This window comes from Myodes glareolus, chromosome 9 (genome assembly GCF_982192425.1).
Source record: "Myodes glareolus chromosome 9, mMyoGla1.1, whole genome shotgun sequence".
Taxonomy (NCBI): Eukaryota; Metazoa; Chordata; class Mammalia; order Rodentia; family Cricetidae; genus Myodes; species Myodes glareolus.
The window spans coordinates 55,347,088-55,367,256 of record NC_142034.1 but is presented as its reverse complement, the minus strand read 5'-3'; the positions used below and the strand labels follow the sequence as shown (position 1 = coordinate 55,367,256).

Genomic DNA, 20,169 nt, shown 5'->3' with positions numbered 1-20,169 from the left:
AACCAGCCTATGCCTGCTTATGCTGGCAATGGTGGGTCTATTGGCACCCCTCTGTTTAAAGAATAACAGTTGCACATGGCTCATCACAGCAAACTTGGGGTAGGACTTTGGGTGTCACAGCCTACATAGGCTCTGACCTATTGTCCCCTTTACTCTGCAGAGGGTCAGAGGTGGAGATCCCTATGTGTGGTTTTTCCCATGGTTGGATGGGGGAACCCCTGGCCGGGGGAGTCTCAGTCAAAGGGATCCTGGGTTACTGCTTCCACAGTGAGACCCTCTGACTCAGGCCAGGGCTCCTCAGTTAGCATCCTCATTGGAATCACCTGACACCAGCAACTGCCCAACCCCTGGGCAGCACCGAGAGCCTCCTGGCCTCAAACGGGTTGGGCAGCATTCACTTCCCTGCGCTGTCCTCCCGACTTGCTCAGTCATTAGGAAATGCCTGCACAGCCGGCACGGTGACAGCAGCTGTCAGTCCAGAGCCTCTGGGTGGCTCCATCTGCTCCGTGGAGGCCTTGGGCAGCTGGATACCACTCTCTCAGGTACGAGGGGGAGGGGGGATGCTGGCCGGGGTGGAGGAAGAAGCACAGCAATGCCGTGAACTGAGGCTGGAGTGATGTGTGAGAGAAAGGAGAGAGGAAGCAATTGTGTGTGTTGCTTATGGGTGGGGAGGCAGTCTTGCCTGAAACTGCTTGGCTTGCACTAGGGCGCTGGGAGGGAACCGCAGGTGTCTAGAAGCAGCACTCTGTCTCATGGGGGGGGGGGCTTGGGTGGGTGACACCTGTTCCTCATCTCTACCCTGGAAATATGTTGTTCCTGTAAAGAATCATGGATACAGGAGCTCCGTGAGGTTGGCTCCCTTCAGCCAAACCACTCTCTTCTCCTCTCTTCATAAATAGCCGGAGGGACAGCCTCTTTTAGGGTCACTCGAGAAGCAGTGGTAGTCACTTTTCTTCTGGGGCTGCATCATCTACTGTCGTCTGAAAGGTCTTCTGTGGAAACCTATCTGAACCCCTGCTGAGACGGGGATACATCCTCTGGGCTGTCAAGCTAAGACATCCTGAGTTCAAGCCTTGGGTCTTCCCTATACTAGCATTATTATGACTTTGACCAAGTTACTGGAGCCCGAAGCCTCAGGTTCCTTGTCTGTAAAATGGAGATAATACCTACCTCCCAAACTTGTTGTCGGGATTTGGTGAAGAAGGGATTCGAAAAGCCAAACACGTAATTAGTGGTCAATAAATGGCCGCTGTTGTAATTATTTATTACAAGCTCAACACTGGTCTCCCTTTAGCCAGGAAGACTTCTCCATCCTCCTCTTCCCCCGGGCGCCTTCCTAAAGGCACCAGGGGCGCCGAGGTGGGTGTCTTTGGCATAAAGTGCTTTACAGTGGTACTTACCTCTCTGTGCCCGGACGACAGCATGCTCCTAGTATTTTGTATGCTGTGCTCTCCCACACGTCTGCTCTCAAGACAGAGTCAGGCCCCCACTAGAGCACTCAGCATGGACAGCATGGGATGGATGGAGAGAAAGGGGAAACTGAGGAGGGAGGAAAACACTGAGCAATGAAGTTGAGAAGATGGGGGGACAGGCGTTGCCCAAGCGTGAATGGGGTGGCTTCCCAAGGCACATGAAGCTGAGAGGGCTGGAGAGGGACCCGGGACATCTTTGACGCTCACTGGATTGCCTTTTGACTTTTCCTAGACCTCCTCCTCCCCCGTCAGCCCTAGCATGACTTCCTGCCTTGGCTAATGTCTACTCACCCAGTCTATCAACAGGGCCTAATAACGTTCTCTGCATCATCCATGGAGCCTTTCTTCTCTTCTCTCTTCTGTGGCTGCCAGGTGACCTTGAGTCACAGGCTCACCCCTCCCCCGTCTCGAAAGCTGAATACCCTAATTTATAAAGCTGGAAGTTTTGTCTAAACGACACTGAAGCCGTCGTCCTCCTTACGCTCTTTCTGTTGTACTTGCTCTCCCACCTGTCTTGAGCTCCACTTCTCAGTTATCCAAACAACTGATGTTACTGATCATCAGTCCTTCTTTTTTTTAAAAAAAAAATCTATTTAAAAATTAAAAAAAAAAACCCTCATACCCAAGCATGGAGGTACATGTCTGTCTTCGTAGCATGCGGTGGGCAGAAGGCAGGGGCGGGAGGACTAAGAGTTCATGTCAGCCTTAGCGACAGAGTCTAGTTCCATGCCAACCTGGCTACAGAGACCCTGTCTCCATGAAACAAGAAAAGAAAGAAAAGGAGAATTCATGAATGTCCATTAGGTCCATTGTGACCACTTCTATCGGCACTGTGAGTCTCAGAGTTTGGCAAATAGCGGGAGCGTGGCAAATAGCGTTGAGGTCTGATGGGTGGACAGATGGATTAACGAGCAGACGGAAAGAATTGCCACTGTATCTCTTGGGGAGTCATACAGTGCAGAGGAACAGTATGGTTGATGGTTGTGTTTTTGTTTTTGTTTTTGTTTTTAAATCATCCTGATAGCAGCCCATTCCGTTAAGACTTTGCCCGTCTGTAAGGAAACAAATCTGAGAACTTGCCATTGCTACCCTAATTCATCTACGGCCCATCACTCGCCTAGTGTATCGTCACCTTGTCTGGTTATTCTACTTTGAGGAGAGCTGTCCTTTGTCAAGGGTGTGACTGCAGACAAGATGCCTGACAGGGATCTCCAGGTCCCCTCCAGGAGAAAAGAAAGGATTTGAGCTGGTTTGGTTTGGTTTTGTTTGGTTTTTCGAGGCAGGGTTTCTCTGTGTGTCTCTAGCTGTCCTGGAACTCACTCTGTAGACTAGGCTGGCCTTGAACTCACAGAGATCCGCCTGCTTCTGCACCCTGCAGACTTGAGCTGTCTTAGCGCTGCTCTTCTCCCCTGTCACTGGGTGCCATGCTCTTTATTCACCAATGCCACCAGCAGTTCTGGGAGGAAGGTGGCACTATGGTCAACCTCATCTTTTTTGTTTGTTTTGTTGAGACTGGGTCTCACTATGCAGCCTGATATCCTGGAATGCCCTGTGTAAAAGGCGTGGACCACCAAGCCCCAGTCCTCAATCTCTTTCCACAGAGAAGCTGGGGCTCAGAGGAGCTAAACAGCCTGACCGAGGTTAACAGGTAGCAATGGCTGTAATCGGTAATAACACAACAGATAAGGCATTCAGCCCAGTTCAGCCATCTGAGTGCTTGACCCCCATCTCCTAGCCTAGCGGCGACATTAACCCCCCCCAGAAACCAAAGAAGCCCCCACAAAGATTTGGCACTGTTTCTATGGCTCCAGGTCCCATCACCAGCCCCTTTAATATTTTTTTAATATTAGTACATTTTCAACTCAGCAAAGGGAATTTTTAACTAAACAAAGAGAAGGGAGTGTGAGTGATTCCAAAAGATTAGTAATCTTCACAGATCCTTCCTACCAGTAGCTAATCCTGTTCCCGTCATGTCATCTGTCAGATCTCAGGACAGCCATACAGTCCTCAGTGGCTCTCGGGATGTCAGTCTTTGTCACTGGTGGCACCATAAGTCAGTGAGAGTTATCCCTAAAGGCTGTTCTGGATAAGTTTAGGCTACACAGTTGTGATACCAGAGACACGTATATGTAACAATTCTGATTCAGCCCACATCTGAGTAGGCGTTCCCCTTCAAAGTCACCCTCAGTCCTGCTGAGAGAGTTGCTGGGTCTCCCGTTCCCTCCCAGATTGGTTTGAAACCCACTGTGAACGTCGTCAGGGTGACTCCATAGCTTCGATTTCAAGCAACATTATGACTTTGACCACTCATTTTCCACCAGATTCAGATCGCAGGGATTTTGCTGTTTCCGAAATTGCAGACACACCCTCCAGGAATGAAAATCTGCTTTTACTGAGGCCAATCGGAATCCTGACACCTCTGGTCACCACAGGAGGAGAATCTGAAGAATGATTGAACATGGCTGGTGTGTGACCACTCAGGGCCCAGAAGGCATTTGCATGTGTAAGCTCTGAGTTTTATTTTTTTTTGTTGTTTATTGCTTTATAGTTATGATGGCCACCGAGAACAGAGTCGTGGAAGCGGTGATGAGGTGTGGAATCCTAGGTCAGCCACAGATCAGCCAAGCCCTGCTGAGGGGATGTCTGAAGTTTGTAGTACGCAGGGTAGGCCCAAGCTAAACACTGCCTAAGGCTGCCTGTGCGTCTGTATCTCCTTAGCCCCTATTTGCCCTGGGAGCCAGGTCGGGCTGTGAATCAGGAAGAGGTGAGGACATCAACAATGCTTGTCATAGCTGTGGTGAGGCATCGGGTACTGCAGGCATTCACCCCACTCCACACACTTCCTACTCAAGCCTAGTGCTGTTGGGATCTCTTACCTATTTCTTGCTACCAGCCCCAGGAGAACCTGCACAACCCCTCTATGGATCCTAGGGTCTACGTCTTGGTGTGATGCAGGTAGGCCTCGGAGGAGAACCAGAAAAGAAAGAGTAGGAGAAAGAAGAGAAAGCCATAGGACTTTGAAAGAACAGGTGGAGTCAGGACGTGAGTGGGAGTCAGGAAGGGGTGTGGGGGAGGAGGGACAACTCCCAGATGTTCACAACCCTTTGCCCTCCCGTCCCCAGCTAGGGTCTGCCATCTCTGAGGGGCCATGTCAGAAGGGGAGAGCAAGGACAGCTCGGGCAGCGAGTGCCCAGTGTGCTACGAGAAGTTCCGGGATCTAGAGGGCGCCAGCCGGACCCTGAGCTGCGGCCATGTGTTCTGTCACGACTGCTTGGTCAAGTACCTGCTCTCTACCCGGGTAGACGGACAGGTGCAGAGGACTATTGTCTGCCCCATCTGCCGCTATGTCACCTTCCTCAGCAAGAAGAGCTCCCGCTGGCCCTCCATGCTGGATAAGAGCTCCCAGACCCTGACGGTGCCCGTGGGTCTGCCCTCTGTGCCTTCACCAGACCGTGGTGGCCACACAAACCCCCTGACTGTCTCCCAGCAGGTCTGGAGACAATCATCAAGCCAGGGGACTCAGCTCCCCTTGGACCTGTTGCCCACCCTACCCCGGGAGTCACAGGTCTTCATTATCAGTCGCCATGGGATGCCACTCGGTGAACAAGACAGTGTGCTGCCCCGACGCAGCCTGGCCGAGATCTCTGAGGCATCCCCAGCTCCCAGCACCACCCGCTCCTTCTGCTGCCGCTCGCGGGCCCTTCTGCTCATCACCCTCATTGCCGTGGTGGCTGTGGTAGCTGCCATCCTGCCCTGGGTACTGCTGGTGAGAAAGCAGGCGTGAGGGGCAGTATGCAGAGGCCAGGGGAGCGAGGCCCAGCATCGCCGTGGCTAAGGAGAGGGTGGAGGGTCCCCGTGCCCATCTGGTACAAGCTAGCTCCACAGGGAGGTCCTAGGCTCAGAGTGGGTGGGGCTAAATTGAAAGTTTAAGGGCTTTGTCTCCACCCTTTCCATCCCTTGTCCTTTGGCGTGAGGAGAGGTTGGGGCAGAGAACCTCTTAGGTTTGCACTGAACCGAGCAGCTGGCTCCCCAGGTGTGGCCTCATGAGAATCCCCAACAAACACCCCTTCTCTAGGCTGGAACTAAGCGAGAAGGTGAGTGGCCACTGCCCTCACCTTTAGTAAAGTCACAGACTTTACCTGATAAGTAACCAACCTGAAGCCAGGTAGACCTTCTAGGCACAAGGAAGTTCTGTGTGCTGCCAGGTGGCGCCTAATGAAGGCCTCTTCCAGGCCAGAATTCCCTCCCACAGAGGATTCTCTGCTTCTCAGGAACACACAGAAGTTCAGACAGGGTCCCCACCTCAGTTTCCTGGCATCTTAGCCCCAGGTAGGCCCCTCAAGCATTCCTCTGCTAAGTCTCAAAGGCTGTAGCCCAGGATGGGGAGGGAGAGGAGGAGCGACAGGAAAAGGGTCTTCTGGATAGTCAAGGGAACAACGTGAACGAGGCCACGGTTGGCAGAATGGCCACAGAGGCCCTTTCTGCAAACCTCCAGGCCCAGGAAGCAGGCCCGATTTTGAGTCTTGGGGTTCTCGAGGGTAAAATCAAAAGGCAAGGGGTGGAAGGGACGCCCTACAGGTGAGACTTTGAGTCAGCTGAGAGCTATGTGAGCAAATTAACCCCTGGGGGCTTCTACCTTCCTCCCTGCCAAGTCCACCTCCTCATGACCCAACCACTCATTAGAGGCCGCACCAGCTGGGCCAGTTTCCCAGGTGGATTCTCGAGGGCTGAGCTGGGTGAGGAAGGGTGGGGAAGCAAACAGCTGTGCTTGTCAGCGACACTGTTGTCTCAACAAACGCCGAGAGCGGGCACCTCACCGGTGAAGACTCTGGACGTCCTCAAGGACGCCAATCCCTTGTGACTGAAAACGACAGGCAGGGACCGCCAGCAGCTGCCACAAGGAGGAGGGGTCTGGCATCCAGGGTGCAACAGTACCCAAGCCCATCTGCCACTCATCCCCTTCTCCAGAGAGGTTTACTGTCTGCATGGGAAGAAATAACGCTGAGTCGCTTAGCTAGTTCTCAGCTGGCTACATGGTTGACATCTGGGGACCCTCAAGGAAGAGGCTCGCCCTACAGGGGACATTCGCAACAAAGCGGGGCTGTTTTAAAGTACTCACCAGCTGCTTTATACATCTAAGAGTAGAGAACACAGGGGCTGTGTGTGTGTGGAGGGCACAGGTAGGCTGTGGGAGGTGGGCAATATTTATTATGGAAACAAAAGGCACACGAGCTTTGCAGACTTTGAGTCGGTGTCCCCCTCAGGCAGGCTGCTTGAGTCAGTGTCATGGGCCTTTCTGAGACTGTCGTGGTCGCCAAGTCTTCCTGACTTCCCGTGATGTTTTCGTATTGTTCGGCTGCAACTTGTAGAGGCTGCTTCTTTCATTTTCAAAACAATGTCTAAAGCTATTTTTCAAATAAAAGTATATATTTTCTCAGAGTCCGAGACCTGGCAATGCATGTAGACTCCTGAGGTGAGTCTCTAGACTGATATACAGATCTCAAGGCCCCCAAGACCCACTGAGGGAAAAAAAGGGAAATTAAAACCACTGGCCTGTTTACCGCTTATCTTATTAAATCCTACCAAGTCCTGCTGTGCCAGGGAGGCTGGGGGTGGCGCCTGCAGGTGAACTCTTGGCGGGGATACATATTTATAAAACCTTGCCAAGTGAAATCTGACACATATCACTCAAAGTTTCCACTTTGGCCCAGCAATCTGTGTCTAGAAATATATCTTCTTGGTCCCGCTGTCTAGCTTTGTGGTGGCATTCACACAAAGGTATGCGATGGTGGTTGTATTTGCAGTAAGGTTAGAAACCCCCGAGTGATAATCAACAGACACCTGTTACTAACCTCGAGGTCCAGGGCCGACGGTCCTGAGGAGGTGTGTACACTGTGTCCTATACATTATGATTTACGTAGAAAGGAGAATAAATAAATATATTCCGACTTGTTCATATGTGCACTACCTGGGGAAAGGAGAAAAATGAGAAACAACTCATAACTCTGATTAACTGTGGCAAGGAATGAGAAAATGATGGGATGGAAGACCTCACTTTGTCTTTTATGGTTTTGGACGTTTAAGTCAAGTACGTGTTTATTCAAAACCTGAAGAGCGGGCTGGGAGGACAGCTCAGTGGTAGAGAAAGTGCTTAGCAGGAGATAGACCCTGAGTTCAATTCCCAGCACCACAAAGAAAAATAAAATAAAATTGAAAAAGAATCAACACTAAAGAGTGTACACTACTCTTGCCAGGATGGGAGACCATCTCAAGAATATCTGAGGGCTAGCGCAAAGGCTTTTACAGTTCTAGAATACGTGGGATTGATCCCAGCACCCATAGGGTGGTTCCAAGGGACCTGATGCCCTCCTCTGGCTTCCATGGGTACTACACATACAATGTGGCGTCCGTGCATACATGAAGGCAAAACACTCAGACACATATAGTAATAAAATTTTAAAATGGAGCTGCAGAGATGGCACAGCGGTTAAGAGCACTGGCTCCTCTTCTAGAAGACCCAGATTCAACTCCCAGCCCCACAGGGCGGCTCACAGACATCTAGAACTGCAGTCCCAGGGCACCTGAAGTCCTCTTCTGGTCTCCATGGGCGTGCCAGGCACACACGTGTCGAATAAACATGTGTACAGGTAAAACACCTATACACAGAAAATAAATAATATGTAAAATTACAAATAACTTTAAAAAGAACATTTGAGAACTGCCAAAGCACTGGTTCTATGGTTTAAGAGTGTCAGGTGAGTGGGGCAGTGGTGGCGCACGCCTTTAAACCCAGCACTTGGGAGGCAGAGACAGGCAGATCTCTGTGAGTTCCAGGCCAGCCTGGTCTACAGAGCGAGTTCCAGGACAGGCTCCAAAGCTACAGAGAAACCCTGTCTCAAAAAACAAATCAAACAAACAAACCAAAAAAGTGTCAGGTACTGACTGTGTAGGGCTGCTTCGTCCAGTTTAGACACATGACATCTTATGCGTAACAGGCACTGAGAGGTAAAAAAAAAAAAAAAACAAAAAACCTTCATCTCGTTTCTTTTCCTAAATTCTTGTGGATTTCTTTGGGTCCCATCATTCAATGTGTTATTACTTTGGGACACTTTAAGAACTAACCACGCCCACCCAGCAACTTCTGACCTCCCCCTTCGCCATCTTTCTCTCTCTCTTGTGTGGTTGTCTCCTGTCGTGTGCACACGTTTCTCTCTGTCTCTGTGTCTTTATGTCTTTATATTTGTCTATCTCTGTCTCTCTGTTTTTCTATTTCTTTTTAAGTTATAAATGTTTACCCTTATGTTTATTTGCTATGTCTTGTGAGCCTTTTATCCGCTGTAACCGCCCGCCTGACTCCCCCGGCCGCATGGCACTGCAGGGACTCACGGCCATCCTTGCCGGACTCCGTGAGCCGCCCGGGACTTCCCATCATCATATTCATCATAAAAGAACAAAACAATGTATTTTATGTTTTTGTTAGTTTGTTTTGGCTTTTGAGACAGGGTTTCTTTGTGTAGCCCTGGCTATCATGGAACTAGCTCTGGAGACCAGGCTGGCCTCAAACTCACAGAGATCCGCCTGCCTCTGCCTCCCAAAAGCTGGGATTGAAGGTGTGCGTCACCACCACTTGGCTTCAATGTGTTTGCTTTGACTACCCTTTCTCCTCCTTTCCTTTACTGTCTTAAAACTGTGTCACTTAAGTAGCTATCTGGGAAAGGTAGTTGCTTACAGCACAGAAAGATAAAATTTGACAGACAGGTGACAGATGAAGACACTAGAACTTGACTTTCCAGAAGCAATGAAAAGGTGGCCACAGAGACTTTCTTGTTCCTTACCTCAGCTGAATTGACTGCTGCTATGCTTCCTACACACACAGCACCCCATCTTCTTCCTGGGGTCATTGAATTGTGTCCTGGGGCCAGTATAGTAAGTCTTTGTGTTGTTTATGTCTCCTCCTGGGCAAAGTGCTCCTTCAGGGGAGGTTAGAGCTCACAGAACCGGGCACAGAATTTAGTAAATAGTGTGCTCTACATAAAAGAGAAGAGCTACATAAAAAATAGCTCCAAGTGTGCTGGGCGGTGGAGGCTGTTACACAGAGAAACACTGTCTCAAAAAAAAAAAAAACTAAATAAGTAAATAATTAAAATAAAAAAGTGATCAGGCGTTAGTGGCTCACACCTTTAATCCCAGCACTCAGGTGGCAGAGGCAGGTGAATGTTTTGAGTTCAAGGCCAGCCTAGTCTACAGAGTTCCAGGACAGCCAAAGCTACATGGAGAAACCCTGTCTCAAAAAACTAATAATAATAATAATATAAAATTTATGTAATGCATAGCTGCATGCATGCATACATGAATGAATATGATGCCTTGGTATCTAGAAAAACATGTATAGTTCAATTTAGTTGTGAAATCTGGATAAAAATCCCAGCTTTGATGAGTCTCAACTTTTTAAGGACCTGCTTCAAAATGATCCCAGAGCATCAATTTAAAAGATCTTTTTGGAGTCAGGTAAGAAAGCAGAGAAGACAGAAAGAAGGTGGAGCCAGGACACCCAACAGGCACGACGATAAGCAGACTATAACTCGGCTCCTGGCAATTTGCATCTTTGCACAATTTGCACAACAAGCTTCCGGCTGAAGACAGTGGCCAAGCCGTCCAAAGCCTGAGCTCAAGGGATCGTTCTGATGAATCAGAACCCGCTGACTGAGGAAGAAAGGAGGCCGACGAGAGGGCGGGGCGTCCGCAGAGAGTGATGGGAGCTGGGGAAGAGGAGAGGAAGAAGATGAGGGAGTTTCGGGGAGGAGGCGTTGATTGTTAAGGAACCTAGAAACTCTTCCTGAAAGCAAGTTAGTGAGTCTGTAAAGTAGGAAAGGACTCCAGGAAGGGCGGGAGCTGCGGTGGCTCCCTCAGGCCCTAGAACCCCTGGACTTCCCTCTAAATAAATGCCTCTCTCTTTAGCCACAGAACCTAGTTCCTGCAAAAATGTCATCTGCCTCTCACCTCCTCGCCTCAGCTTTTCCCTCAAGCTATCCCACTGCCTCGTGGAGCTAATTTTATCATTCTTCAAAACTCAGTCAAGGCTGACCTCACCTCGGAAGTCTCCGTGTGATCCTGAACTTGCTGCTTCCCATGTCTCTCTGCCTTCTTGGATCAGGATTTCCTGCAAGAACAAACCTGGAATTATCTTGTCACTCCATTGTTTAAGGCTGGCCCATAAAGGGTGCTCCATAAGCTTTTGTTGAATAGAATTGCTGGTTTTGTTCAATTTTTAAATTTTTATTATTTATTTTTTGTTTGTTTTTGAGAACAGGGTTTCTCAGTATAGCCCTGGCTGTCCTGGAACTCCTTCTGTAGGCTGACTTCGAACTTACTGAGATCTGCCTGCCTCAGGTATTAACCGCCAGCGATTTTGTTCAATTTATTTTTCTTCTTTTATTTTCTTCCTTTCTCTCCTATTTATTTATTTCCCCCTGAGATGGAGTTTCCCGTGTAGCCTTTACTGTCCTGAAATTCACTTTGTAGACCAATGTGGCTTCAAACTCAGAGATCTGCCTGCCTCTCACGCCCAGCTTCCAATTTTTCAATTACATATAAAATTGGGGCTCCTTCCTTTACAGAATATTTAATAGCACAACTATTTTAAAATCATGGAAATACATGACTCAACTTTGAACCCTCAAAGGTGTGGTTTCTCTCTCTTCAGTTTGACAGAGGTTCCTACAAACGGAGCAGTATAGTTTCATGGGCTCTGCTGTGAGTCCTAGGTCCTGTGTGACCTCCCATTGCTCTAAGGCTCAGTTACCTCATCTGTATACGGAGAGCAATACACCCGTATCAGCATAAAAGTCGTTAGTAATGTAAAGGGCGTGGAAGAGAGTGCCTAAAATTCAGTAAGCTCCCCGTGTCTTACGAAATATGTGTCTCCTGTCAGGATGACACCTATATTATTCATTCAACAGAAACCGATGAATCCTTTTGCAGGGAAGCGGACCCCCTTGCCCGGTCTCCATCAGCTCTGGAACTGGGAGCTGGCGGAAGTGTTTGGTAGTTGAGGTTTTAAAGTACACCAATCTGCACTGACAGTCCTCCCCGTGTCTGTTTCCTGAAGCGTGAGCTGAACCTTGGCATCACCAGCGAGTCATCCAGATCGGGGAGGATCGCAATATCGGACAGAACCTACCTAGCTACGGGGACGGCCGGCTGGAGCTAATTATAAGGACGATCTCCAGTCACCTAGGTAACTGGCTGGCCAAGGTCCCGGAGCCATTTGGCGGCAAAATAGAATTTGCACTTTCCCGGCTAGGGGGGACGTCCGGCGCCCAGGAGAGAAAGACTGGGGTCGTCCGGTACACCATCTTCTCCATCATCTGGCCACTGCCTTCCGCAGAGCATTGAGCCTCTCACCCACCCCTCCAAGGGAGGACACCGGACCCCTCGCAGTTCCCCTCCTAGCCACTAGGGGGCACTGATCTGCCATTGCTAACTTCCTCTTCTCGTTCTCTTGTCTCCCTTCTCGTTCCGAGTCTCTCGCGAGATCTCTCGGCAACTTACAGAACCGGAAGTCGCGTATAGACCTCTTTCCTCTTGCGGCCATCGCTAGATCGCAGCCGGTGAGTGTTAAGCGGGTTGTGGCGGGCAATCCGCAGCCATCCGTGCCTAGGCCGCGAGGCTTTCTGTCCCGAGGCCCCGAGACAGTCTGCTGGCCCGACATTAGCCAGGGCCATGGCGGAACGGGCTCGCAGGGCTGCAGAGGGACGGGGGCCAGTGGCGAATCATCCGCTCGTTAGCCCTCTGGCCAGACAGAGGGGTTCGGCAATGCGAGGGCCGCCCTAGTTTGCAGACTAAGGTGGGGAGCCCCGGTATTGGCTTTGGAGGGGCAAAATGCCGTCACGCTCGAGTCCGTAAAAGGGTAAAAGGACGACTCCGCCGAAAACTTACGTTGTACTTGAAAAGTTGTCAGCATGCTTTGTCCTAGTGAAGAGAGTGTTTAAAGTTCCACCCTCGCATGGCAGTTTAAAAAAAAATCCTGTAAAGCCAATAGTTGGAGATGGCGAGGTCTGATGGAGTAACCGAACGGGGCATCTTCCAGTGGGTGTTCTGTGCTTTTGAGATGGAATTGTTGCTGTTTGGGGAACCGGTTGAGACTTGAGGCATTAGTGGATCATTGGGGGTCATTTTTATTTGTTTATTTTTTAAAGCCAAAATGAAGTTCAATCCCTTTGTGACTTCTGACCGGAGCAAGAACCGCAAACGGCATTTCAATGCACCTTCTCACATTCGGAGGAAGATCATGTCTTCCCCCCTTTCCAAAGAGCTGAGACAGAAGTACAATGTTCGATCGATGCCCATTCGGAAGGATGACGAAGTTCAGGTGTGTGTGGATTTTAGAGTTATGATGGGAGAGGGATCCCATAATTCTCTATACTAGCCCTCCAGTGTCCAAATAGGGGGCCACAAGAATAATTCTCGCATAGATTCCCTGCCTTTCACGTAATAATGCCTGTACTCGATGTTTGGAAGAGTTGCTTTGCTTCAAATGAAAGAACTAAAAAGCAGTGTGTTCCTTGATCCCTACCTCAACTCTTTCTTATTGGGACTGTTCTGTCCGCCAATGTCCTAATGTCTGTGTGTGGTGGGGGGGGTCTATTGGCTCTCTAGTAAAATGGAAAGTTCAGGTTGGGTGAAATTTTCTGTAGGTATCATTTGCAACCAATGATTGGTAAATCTGCCAGTCCCTAAAACATCTTACGCTTTTTGGTTTGGGTTTGTTTTTTTTTTTTTTTTTTGTTTTGTTTTTTTTGAGAAAGGGTTTCTCTGTAACTTTGGAGCCTTCCTGGAATCAGGCCTCCTCAAACTCTCAGAGATCCACCTGTCTCTGCCTCCCCAGTGCTGAGATTAAAGGCATGCGTCACCACCCAGCACAACTTACACTTTTTGAAGATACTGTTTTACGATTCAGATAAAATGATGCTGATTTCCAGACTTGCCAGTAGATCTTGCAAACAGTCTTGACTGCTTGTGCAGAAAGCCAGAATGGGCTCTTATCTTTAACAAACCTACCATTACTGTAGCCAGATGACCTGGTTTGTTTTCATTCTTCCAAGACTAAAAGTTTTGGGGTAGGTTTAGTTAATAGTGTTTACCTAGTATGTGCAATTCCTGGATTTGAGCACTAGTAACACCCCACACACCAAAAAGGAAAAATGAGGGTCTGCTAAAAGTGAGCAGTGCAGTGCAGGGCAGGAGGTGGTGGCGCACGCCTTTAATCCCTGTACTCAGTAGGCAGGTAGATCTCTGTGAGTTTGAGCCCAGCCTGGTCTACAAGAGCTAGTTCCAGGACAGGCTCCAAAGCTACAGAGAAACCCTGTCTTTATAAAACAAAACAAAAATGGGGTGAACAGTGTAGCTAGGCGTGGAGGGGCATGGCTTTAACCTCAGCACCTAGGAGGCAGAGTCAGGCAGATCTTTGTGAGTTTGAGACCAGCCTACTCTACAGATTGAGTTCCAAGACAGGTCTATTACACAGAGAAACTATCTCAAAAACAAAGGGGGTCAGGCAGCAGTGGCGCACGCCTTTCATCCTAGCATTTGGGAGGCAAAGAAAGGTGAGTCTTTGTGGATTAAAGACCAGATTGGTCTACAGAGGGAGTTCCAGTACAGGCAACGAAAAGCAAAGCAGAGAAGGGGTGGGGGAAATGGTTTGTATGTTCTAGCTTACACTGCTAAACCTGTATCCTTTACCGCGTGTTTTCTAATTTGCATTCAGGTTGTCCGGGGACACTACAAAGGCCAGCAGATTGGCAAAGTAGTCCAAGTGTACAGGAAGAAATACGTCATCTACATTGAACGGGTGCAGCGAGAAAAGGCTAATGGCACAACTGTCCACGTGGGCATCCACCCCAGCAAGGTAGGTACTGAAGGAAAAGGAAAATGCAGCACTTGGGATTTGTTTATGAGGCTCCCTAGGAGTGGGCCCTGTGTTTTAAATTTGGAATCCCTGAGACCATGTGAAGTCAGTGTTCTTACAGTGTGGGCGACGGGGTGATTCTGACATGAGTAAAGCTTCAGCATGGTCAGTAGAACTGAGCGGTAGGCCCTTAGGGAGTGGGTTTAAGCAACTGCTGTTGGAAAGCAACCTGAAGCTGAGGTGGTAATCCCACAAGCTAGCAATTTTTAAACCAGAGTAGAGTGTCCCATAATAGATACTTGTTCTAGACTTTCATGTCAGTTATCCCAAATTTGTAATTGGATCGTTAATAGGTAATATACACAATGACCACTTAATGCTGAGTTTGGGGGCTAAAGATGTGATTTTCAAACAAGTGACACCACATTCTCCCTTCACTGCCATGTAGTACAGTACATTAGCGTGTTGTGACACACCACCTTTTCTTTTTAATTTCTTGTGTGTTTTGCTCCTGTGTATGTCTGTCACGTGTATGTCCATGGAGACCAAAGACACATTGCCTTAGTGAGGTGTCTCTTTACAGCAAGAACATTCTTATTTGTAACATACTCCAATCATTTTTTACCTCCCAGCTCAGTTTTCAAAGTTACAAATACAATGTCCAGTTCTTGGTCTTTTTGTTCCTCGTGTTCACCCTGGATAGAGTTGGCTTTGGCTTCTCTCCAGTCTTGCACTGGATGTGTAGCTGGTAGTTCCAGCCATTTGCCTCAGCTCTGGAATGATGATTTGTAGGACTTTGCACCACCCTGGGCTCAGGGAACGGAAATGGAGTGGAACCTCTAGTTGGGCCCGGGTGGTTGCTTAAAGTCTGAGGCTGTTTCTTTTTCTGCAGGTGGTGATCACCAGGCTAAAGCTGGACAAAGACCGCAAGAAGATCCTGGAAAGGAAAGCCAAGTCTCGACAAGTAGGAAAGGAGAAGGGCAAATACAAGGAAGAAACAATAGAGAAGATGCAGGAGTAGGGGCGTCTCATACAGTTTTCATTAAAGACTGCTGGAGTAGTCCTGTCTTGTGTGGTGCTTTGAAAGGGACCTTGTTTTCCATGGTTCATTCTGCTGCGCTGTCGTGTCAGTCTTTAGGTCTGGAAAGGACAGCTCTTCTTCCCCCCCACCCCCACCCCTTGCATAGCCTGACCCCACTGTGACAAATTTGAGGAACTAGAGTTGGTCCCTTGGATCAAACTCTGGGTGTTTGTTTTGCTTTTGTATTGAATAGCAGGTCTCAGCCAGATCTAAGAGTCAGTTCTCTCATCTTGTGAGTCCTAGAAGCTTGGAGGTGGATACCATCTCTCATAGAGCCTAACTACAAACTACTTAAAATTCACTGGGGGGGGGGGGAAGGTTTATGCCTGTGGCTGTTGTATCTCTGCACGACATGCCTGCAGCGGCCAGAAGAGGGCACTGAGCTTTAAGTTTCTTCTGGAGGAGCAGCTGGTGCTCTTAGCGGCTGTCTTCCCAGATCTGGAAACACTTGTGATTGTCTCACAGAATAGAGCTTAAGTCATGTGACTCATTTAACTATAGTGAGAGGTTTTCTTCTCCTGTAGTGTTTTATCAGTGCTGTGAGATAAAGGCCTAGCAAACCTTTGACTTGCAATGTGTGATAATGTTTAAATAGCAAGCAGCAGTGGGTGCATCAGAAATTGCAGCTGAGCTGGGGGTTAAAGGATTTTGAGGCTAGCCTGCGTCATAGGTCATATGTCCTCTTCTCCCCCACCCCCACAAAACAGTACTTGAAGTAGGTGGGAGTGTCCTCCATTGGCAGCTGTGTCACTGTTGCGGGAGGTGTTTTGGAGGGTTTGGCGTTCCTTGAGTAATCATTGACTGGAACAGCGCACTCCAATAGTCTGGCTTGAAGCAGAGATTGGCAGGATCCATTAGGTGGTTGCTACTCAGGAGCAAATTGCCTGTATTTGGAAGCTGGCAGCCTTGCTCAAGCATGGTTTCCCAGCCCTGGGGAGGCAAGCAGATCTCAGTTCGTGGCCAGCCTGGTCTACAAAACAACGGGCTGTTACACAGAAAAACCCTGTCTTGAAAAATTACAAGTAAGTATGGCTGGTATCTGGTGCCCGGGCTCGGGTTTAGCACAAGAACACAGTTCAGACCTACTCTGGAATACACAGGCTCCAGAATGGAGGTGAGGCCATATCTAGACCGTAAACTGTGTATTTGACTGGGGCTTGAACACTCACTTTTGTACTCACTCCATGGGGGTGCAGGTGGAGAGAATCCTCAGCCTAATGAGAGAAGGTAAACCTGAGGTGTGTAGGTTGATCAGTGAAGGAGAGCTGTGATGAGCAGTTTTTTGGGTGGTTGGTTAGGTTTTTCTTTTTCGTGTTTTTGTGGGGGTTTTTTTTGTTTGTTTTCCCCGAAGGAGTTCTTAGTGTATGAGGAAGGTGGCTGATGTGAAAGCTATGGAGTGACACTTCAAGTCACGAAGAAGCCTAAGCCCCAAATGGTGATGAGTGAGGGGGGTGTGAATACACTTAAGAACCAGCTTTCACCCATGCTCTGCGCCTGCCCCACCTCCACAGGTCACTCAGGAGAGCTCACTAGGGCCTGAATTCACTGGATTGTTGCCTAGGAAAACATACTGAGGGCTGGCCAGTGGTGTCATACACCTTTAATCACGGCACTTGGGAGGCAGAAACAAGCAGAGCTCTGAGTTTGAGGCCAGCTTGATCTACATAGTGAGTTCCAGGACTGTTAAACAGAGAAATCCTGTCTCAAAGAAAATGAAAAAACAAAAACCCCAAAGAGAAAACATACTGAAAACCCTGAGGCTGGGGCTCAGTTATAAGAAAAGTGCTTGCAATGTAAGCTTTTGGACCTGAGTTCAAATCCCCAGCACCCACGTAAAGTTAGAGAAATGGCTTAGCAAGAACATTTGTCGCCCTTTGGAGAGAACTCAGCTTCAGTTCCCGGCACCACATGACAGCTCACAACTGTCTGAAGTCCAGTTTCTAAGGGACCCTGATGCCATCCTCTGGCCTCTGTGGGCACATAGTGCACTTACGTGCAGGCAGACAAAATATATATGTACAAAAACTTAGAAAACAAAGCCTCATTGGAGAGTTAAGAGCGTATATATACCGCTCTTGCAGAGGACCTGAGCTCTCTCCCAGTCCCCGCATTCAGCAGCTCCCACCCTCCTTAACAACTCTGTGTGTTTTTATAGTGACATGCAGGAAGAATTGTGTGGTCTGCTTGAAACGTTTTTTTTTTTTACTTTTTTTAATACATTTTTTATTGATATTTATTGAGCTCTACTGCTTGAAACACTAAATGTAGGTCAGAATTGGTTGGGTCTTGGCCTGAGTCTGCCTCTCATGTACACCTCAAGAATATGAAATCATGTTGTATTCTTGGCACAGGTCAGTGCATTCCAGGAAGTGGTTGGTCACCACGGAAACAACAGGTCTCTGGAGCAAAACATAAAAGTTGGCTTGAGGTCACTGCTCCACCAGAGAAGAATAGGGGATCCAGGCAGAGTATCTATGTACTGCTTGCTATGTTCTCAAGGCCTAAAAGAAAGTAGCTCATGGAAGGTTTTGAAAAGCTGGATGAATCAATAATTTTGCAAGCCAAGTGTAGTGGCACAAGTCTTTAATCGCAGAACTCGGGAGGCACAGGCAGGCAGATCTCTGAGTTCAAGGCCAACCTGGTCGGTCTACAAAGCAAATTCCAGGATAGCCAAGACTATTAAACAGAGAAACCCTATCTCAAAAAAAAAAAAAAAAAAAAAAAAAAGACCCCAAAACCTAATCATTCTTCATGGGGGGGGGGGAATTTCAAGAGGTCTCTCTGTATAGCCTTGCCTGTTCTGGAACTCACTCTTAGACCAAGGTGGCCTTGAACTCAGAGATAGGCCTGCCTCAATCTCCCAAGTGCTGCAATTAAAGGCCACCACCACCGGGTCTTTACTATTACTTTTTTAAAAGATATGTGTGTAGAGATGCTCTGTCTGTATGTATATTCACATGCCTGTCTGTATGTATATATACATGCCTGGTGCCTGTGGAGGCCAAAAGCGGTTACCAGATCCTCTAGAACTGGAGTTACAGATGTTACAGATGGTTGTGAGGCACCATGCTCTCTTAACTGCTCAGCAATCTCTCCGGTTCCTGCCATTACTTTTTTGATGAGCCAATGCTATTGCGTATCAAGGAAGCTGCATTATTTTTGGATAAGAAAGGACATCATTTCCCAGCTTGTTGTAGGGTCCAAAGTCTTGCTCTGTCCCTGGCCAGCAGCTCACATTCCATTCTCCTTCCCAGACGTTGTCCTTTGTAATAATCTAGCCAGTAGGAGGCCCGTTTTACTAAGATTGCTACATCCCCTCCACTGTGCTGACCTTCTTCCTCCTGGATGCTGCGCAGTCCTGGTGACCCAGCCACCACTCGTTCTTTCCAGGAGGTTGCAGATGCGGAGGTCTCTCTCGGCTTCATGCCAGCAGTGCAGAGCGGGAAGCAGATCCCCGACCCAAACAACCTTCGCCTTATTTTCATATCTCTGTCTCAGGAATTGAGATCACCCACTGGTGTGCCGTAGGCTGTTTGCAGCTAGAAATATATTTTGTCCTCATGATTTTGTTTGTTTTTTAGAAATTTACTGTTGGGCTGGGCATGAACACCTGGCGTGTAGGAGGCATGAGGATCAAATGGATTCCAGTTACTTGAAGGTTTCAAAAGATTGTGAGAATGCTTGCTTCAGAAGCACACATGCTAAAGTTGGAATGATCCAGAAAAGATTAGTGTGATCCCTGTGCAAAATGACACAAATTCATGAAGCAGTCTATAGTTTTTCATTTTAATTTTTAAGACTTTATTTTAGGGATATGAGTGTTTCATGTATATGTATATATATGTGCCATGAGTGCCCAGTACCCAAGGAGGCCAGAAGAGGGCATTGGATACCCTAGAACTGGAGTTTACAGATGGTTGTGAGCTGCCATGTGGGTGCTGGAACTTGAACCCCGGTCCTTTGCAAGAGCTTCTAACGCTCTTAACTGCTGAATCACCTCTCCAGCTCCCATTCATCCCTATAATTGTCCCTTTTTTATAAGTATATCAATGGGACTAGGACCCACTCTAAATGACTTCATCTTGTAATCATCATCGAAGGTCTTCTCTAGTGATTTTTCTACATTTATTTGCGTGGGAGGGTGCACACACCTGCTGTGACGTGTGTGCGTGGAGGTAAGAAGACAATTGTAAGAGTTACTTTTCTACTGCTGTGAGGAGACACCATGACCAAGGCAACCCATAAAAAGTAAAGGTTTTCATTTGGGTCCCTGACCATCGTAGCGTGGAGCATGGCGGCGGCCACATGGTGCTGGAGCAGTAGCTCAGAAGAGCTTACATCCTATGCACAGGCACAGAGCAGAGAAGCTAACTGGAATAGTTGGGGGGGATTAAAACTTCAAAAGCTTGAATTCAGGCAGTAGTGGTGCACCCCCTCAATCCCAGCACTAGGGAGGCCGAGGCAGGTGGATCTCTGTGAGTTCAAAGCCAGCCTGGTCTACAGAGCAAGTTCCAGAACAGGCTCCAAAGCTACACAGAGAAACCTTGTCTCGAAAAGAAACAAAAAAAGGGGGGGGGGGTGCTGGAGAGATGGCTCAGTGGTTAAGAATACTGGTTGCTCTTTCAAAGGACTTGGGTCCAATACCCAGCACCCACATTCTAGGATCTGGACTCTGGACTGCAGACACTGCATGCACATGCTGCACAGAT

General features: G+C 48.3%; 2 protein-coding genes, 1 long non-coding RNA gene and 1 other non-coding gene across 4 annotated transcripts; 3 read left to right on the top strand and 1 right to left on the bottom strand.

The window, feature by feature from the left end:
• The first annotated feature begins 420 nt into the window (after window positions 1–420).
• Window positions 421–6,911, top strand: Rnf222 (ring finger protein 222). The gene is made up of 3 exons (XM_087910487.1): window positions 421–542; window positions 3,794–3,975; window positions 4,595–6,911. Exon 3 carries the CDS (start codon window positions 4,621–4,623, stop codon window positions 5,254–5,256), a length of 636 nt encoding a protein of 211 aa, XP_087766613.1. The 5' UTR covers window positions 421–542; window positions 3,794–3,975; window positions 4,595–4,620; the 3' UTR covers window positions 5,257–6,911.
• Window positions 6,663–11,960, bottom strand: LOC125409376 (uncharacterized). Its single transcript, XR_015738842.1, has 4 exons — window positions 11,653–11,960; window positions 10,563–10,632; window positions 7,325–7,440; window positions 6,663–6,877 (listed from the first exon to the last, which is right to left on the bottom strand). It is a non-coding gene; the product is annotated as an uncharacterized LOC125409376 (long non-coding RNA).
• Window positions 11,961–11,976: 16 nt separating this feature from the next.
• Window positions 11,977–15,443, top strand: Rpl26 (ribosomal protein L26). The gene is made up of 4 exons (XM_087910488.1): window positions 11,977–12,082; window positions 12,671–12,843; window positions 14,239–14,379; window positions 15,272–15,443. The coding sequence occupies exons 2-4, from the start codon at window positions 12,676–12,678 to the stop codon at window positions 15,398–15,400; spliced, it is 438 nt and encodes a 145-aa protein (XP_087766614.1). The 5' UTR covers window positions 11,977–12,082; window positions 12,671–12,675; the 3' UTR covers window positions 15,401–15,443.
• Window positions 15,444–19,137: 3,694 nt separating this feature from the next.
• On the top strand, window positions 19,138–19,241 carry LOC125409594 (U6 spliceosomal RNA). Its single transcript, XR_015003946.1, has one exon. It is a non-coding gene; the product is annotated as a U6 spliceosomal RNA (small nuclear RNA).
• The last annotated feature ends 928 nt before the right edge of the window (window positions 19,242–20,169 follow it).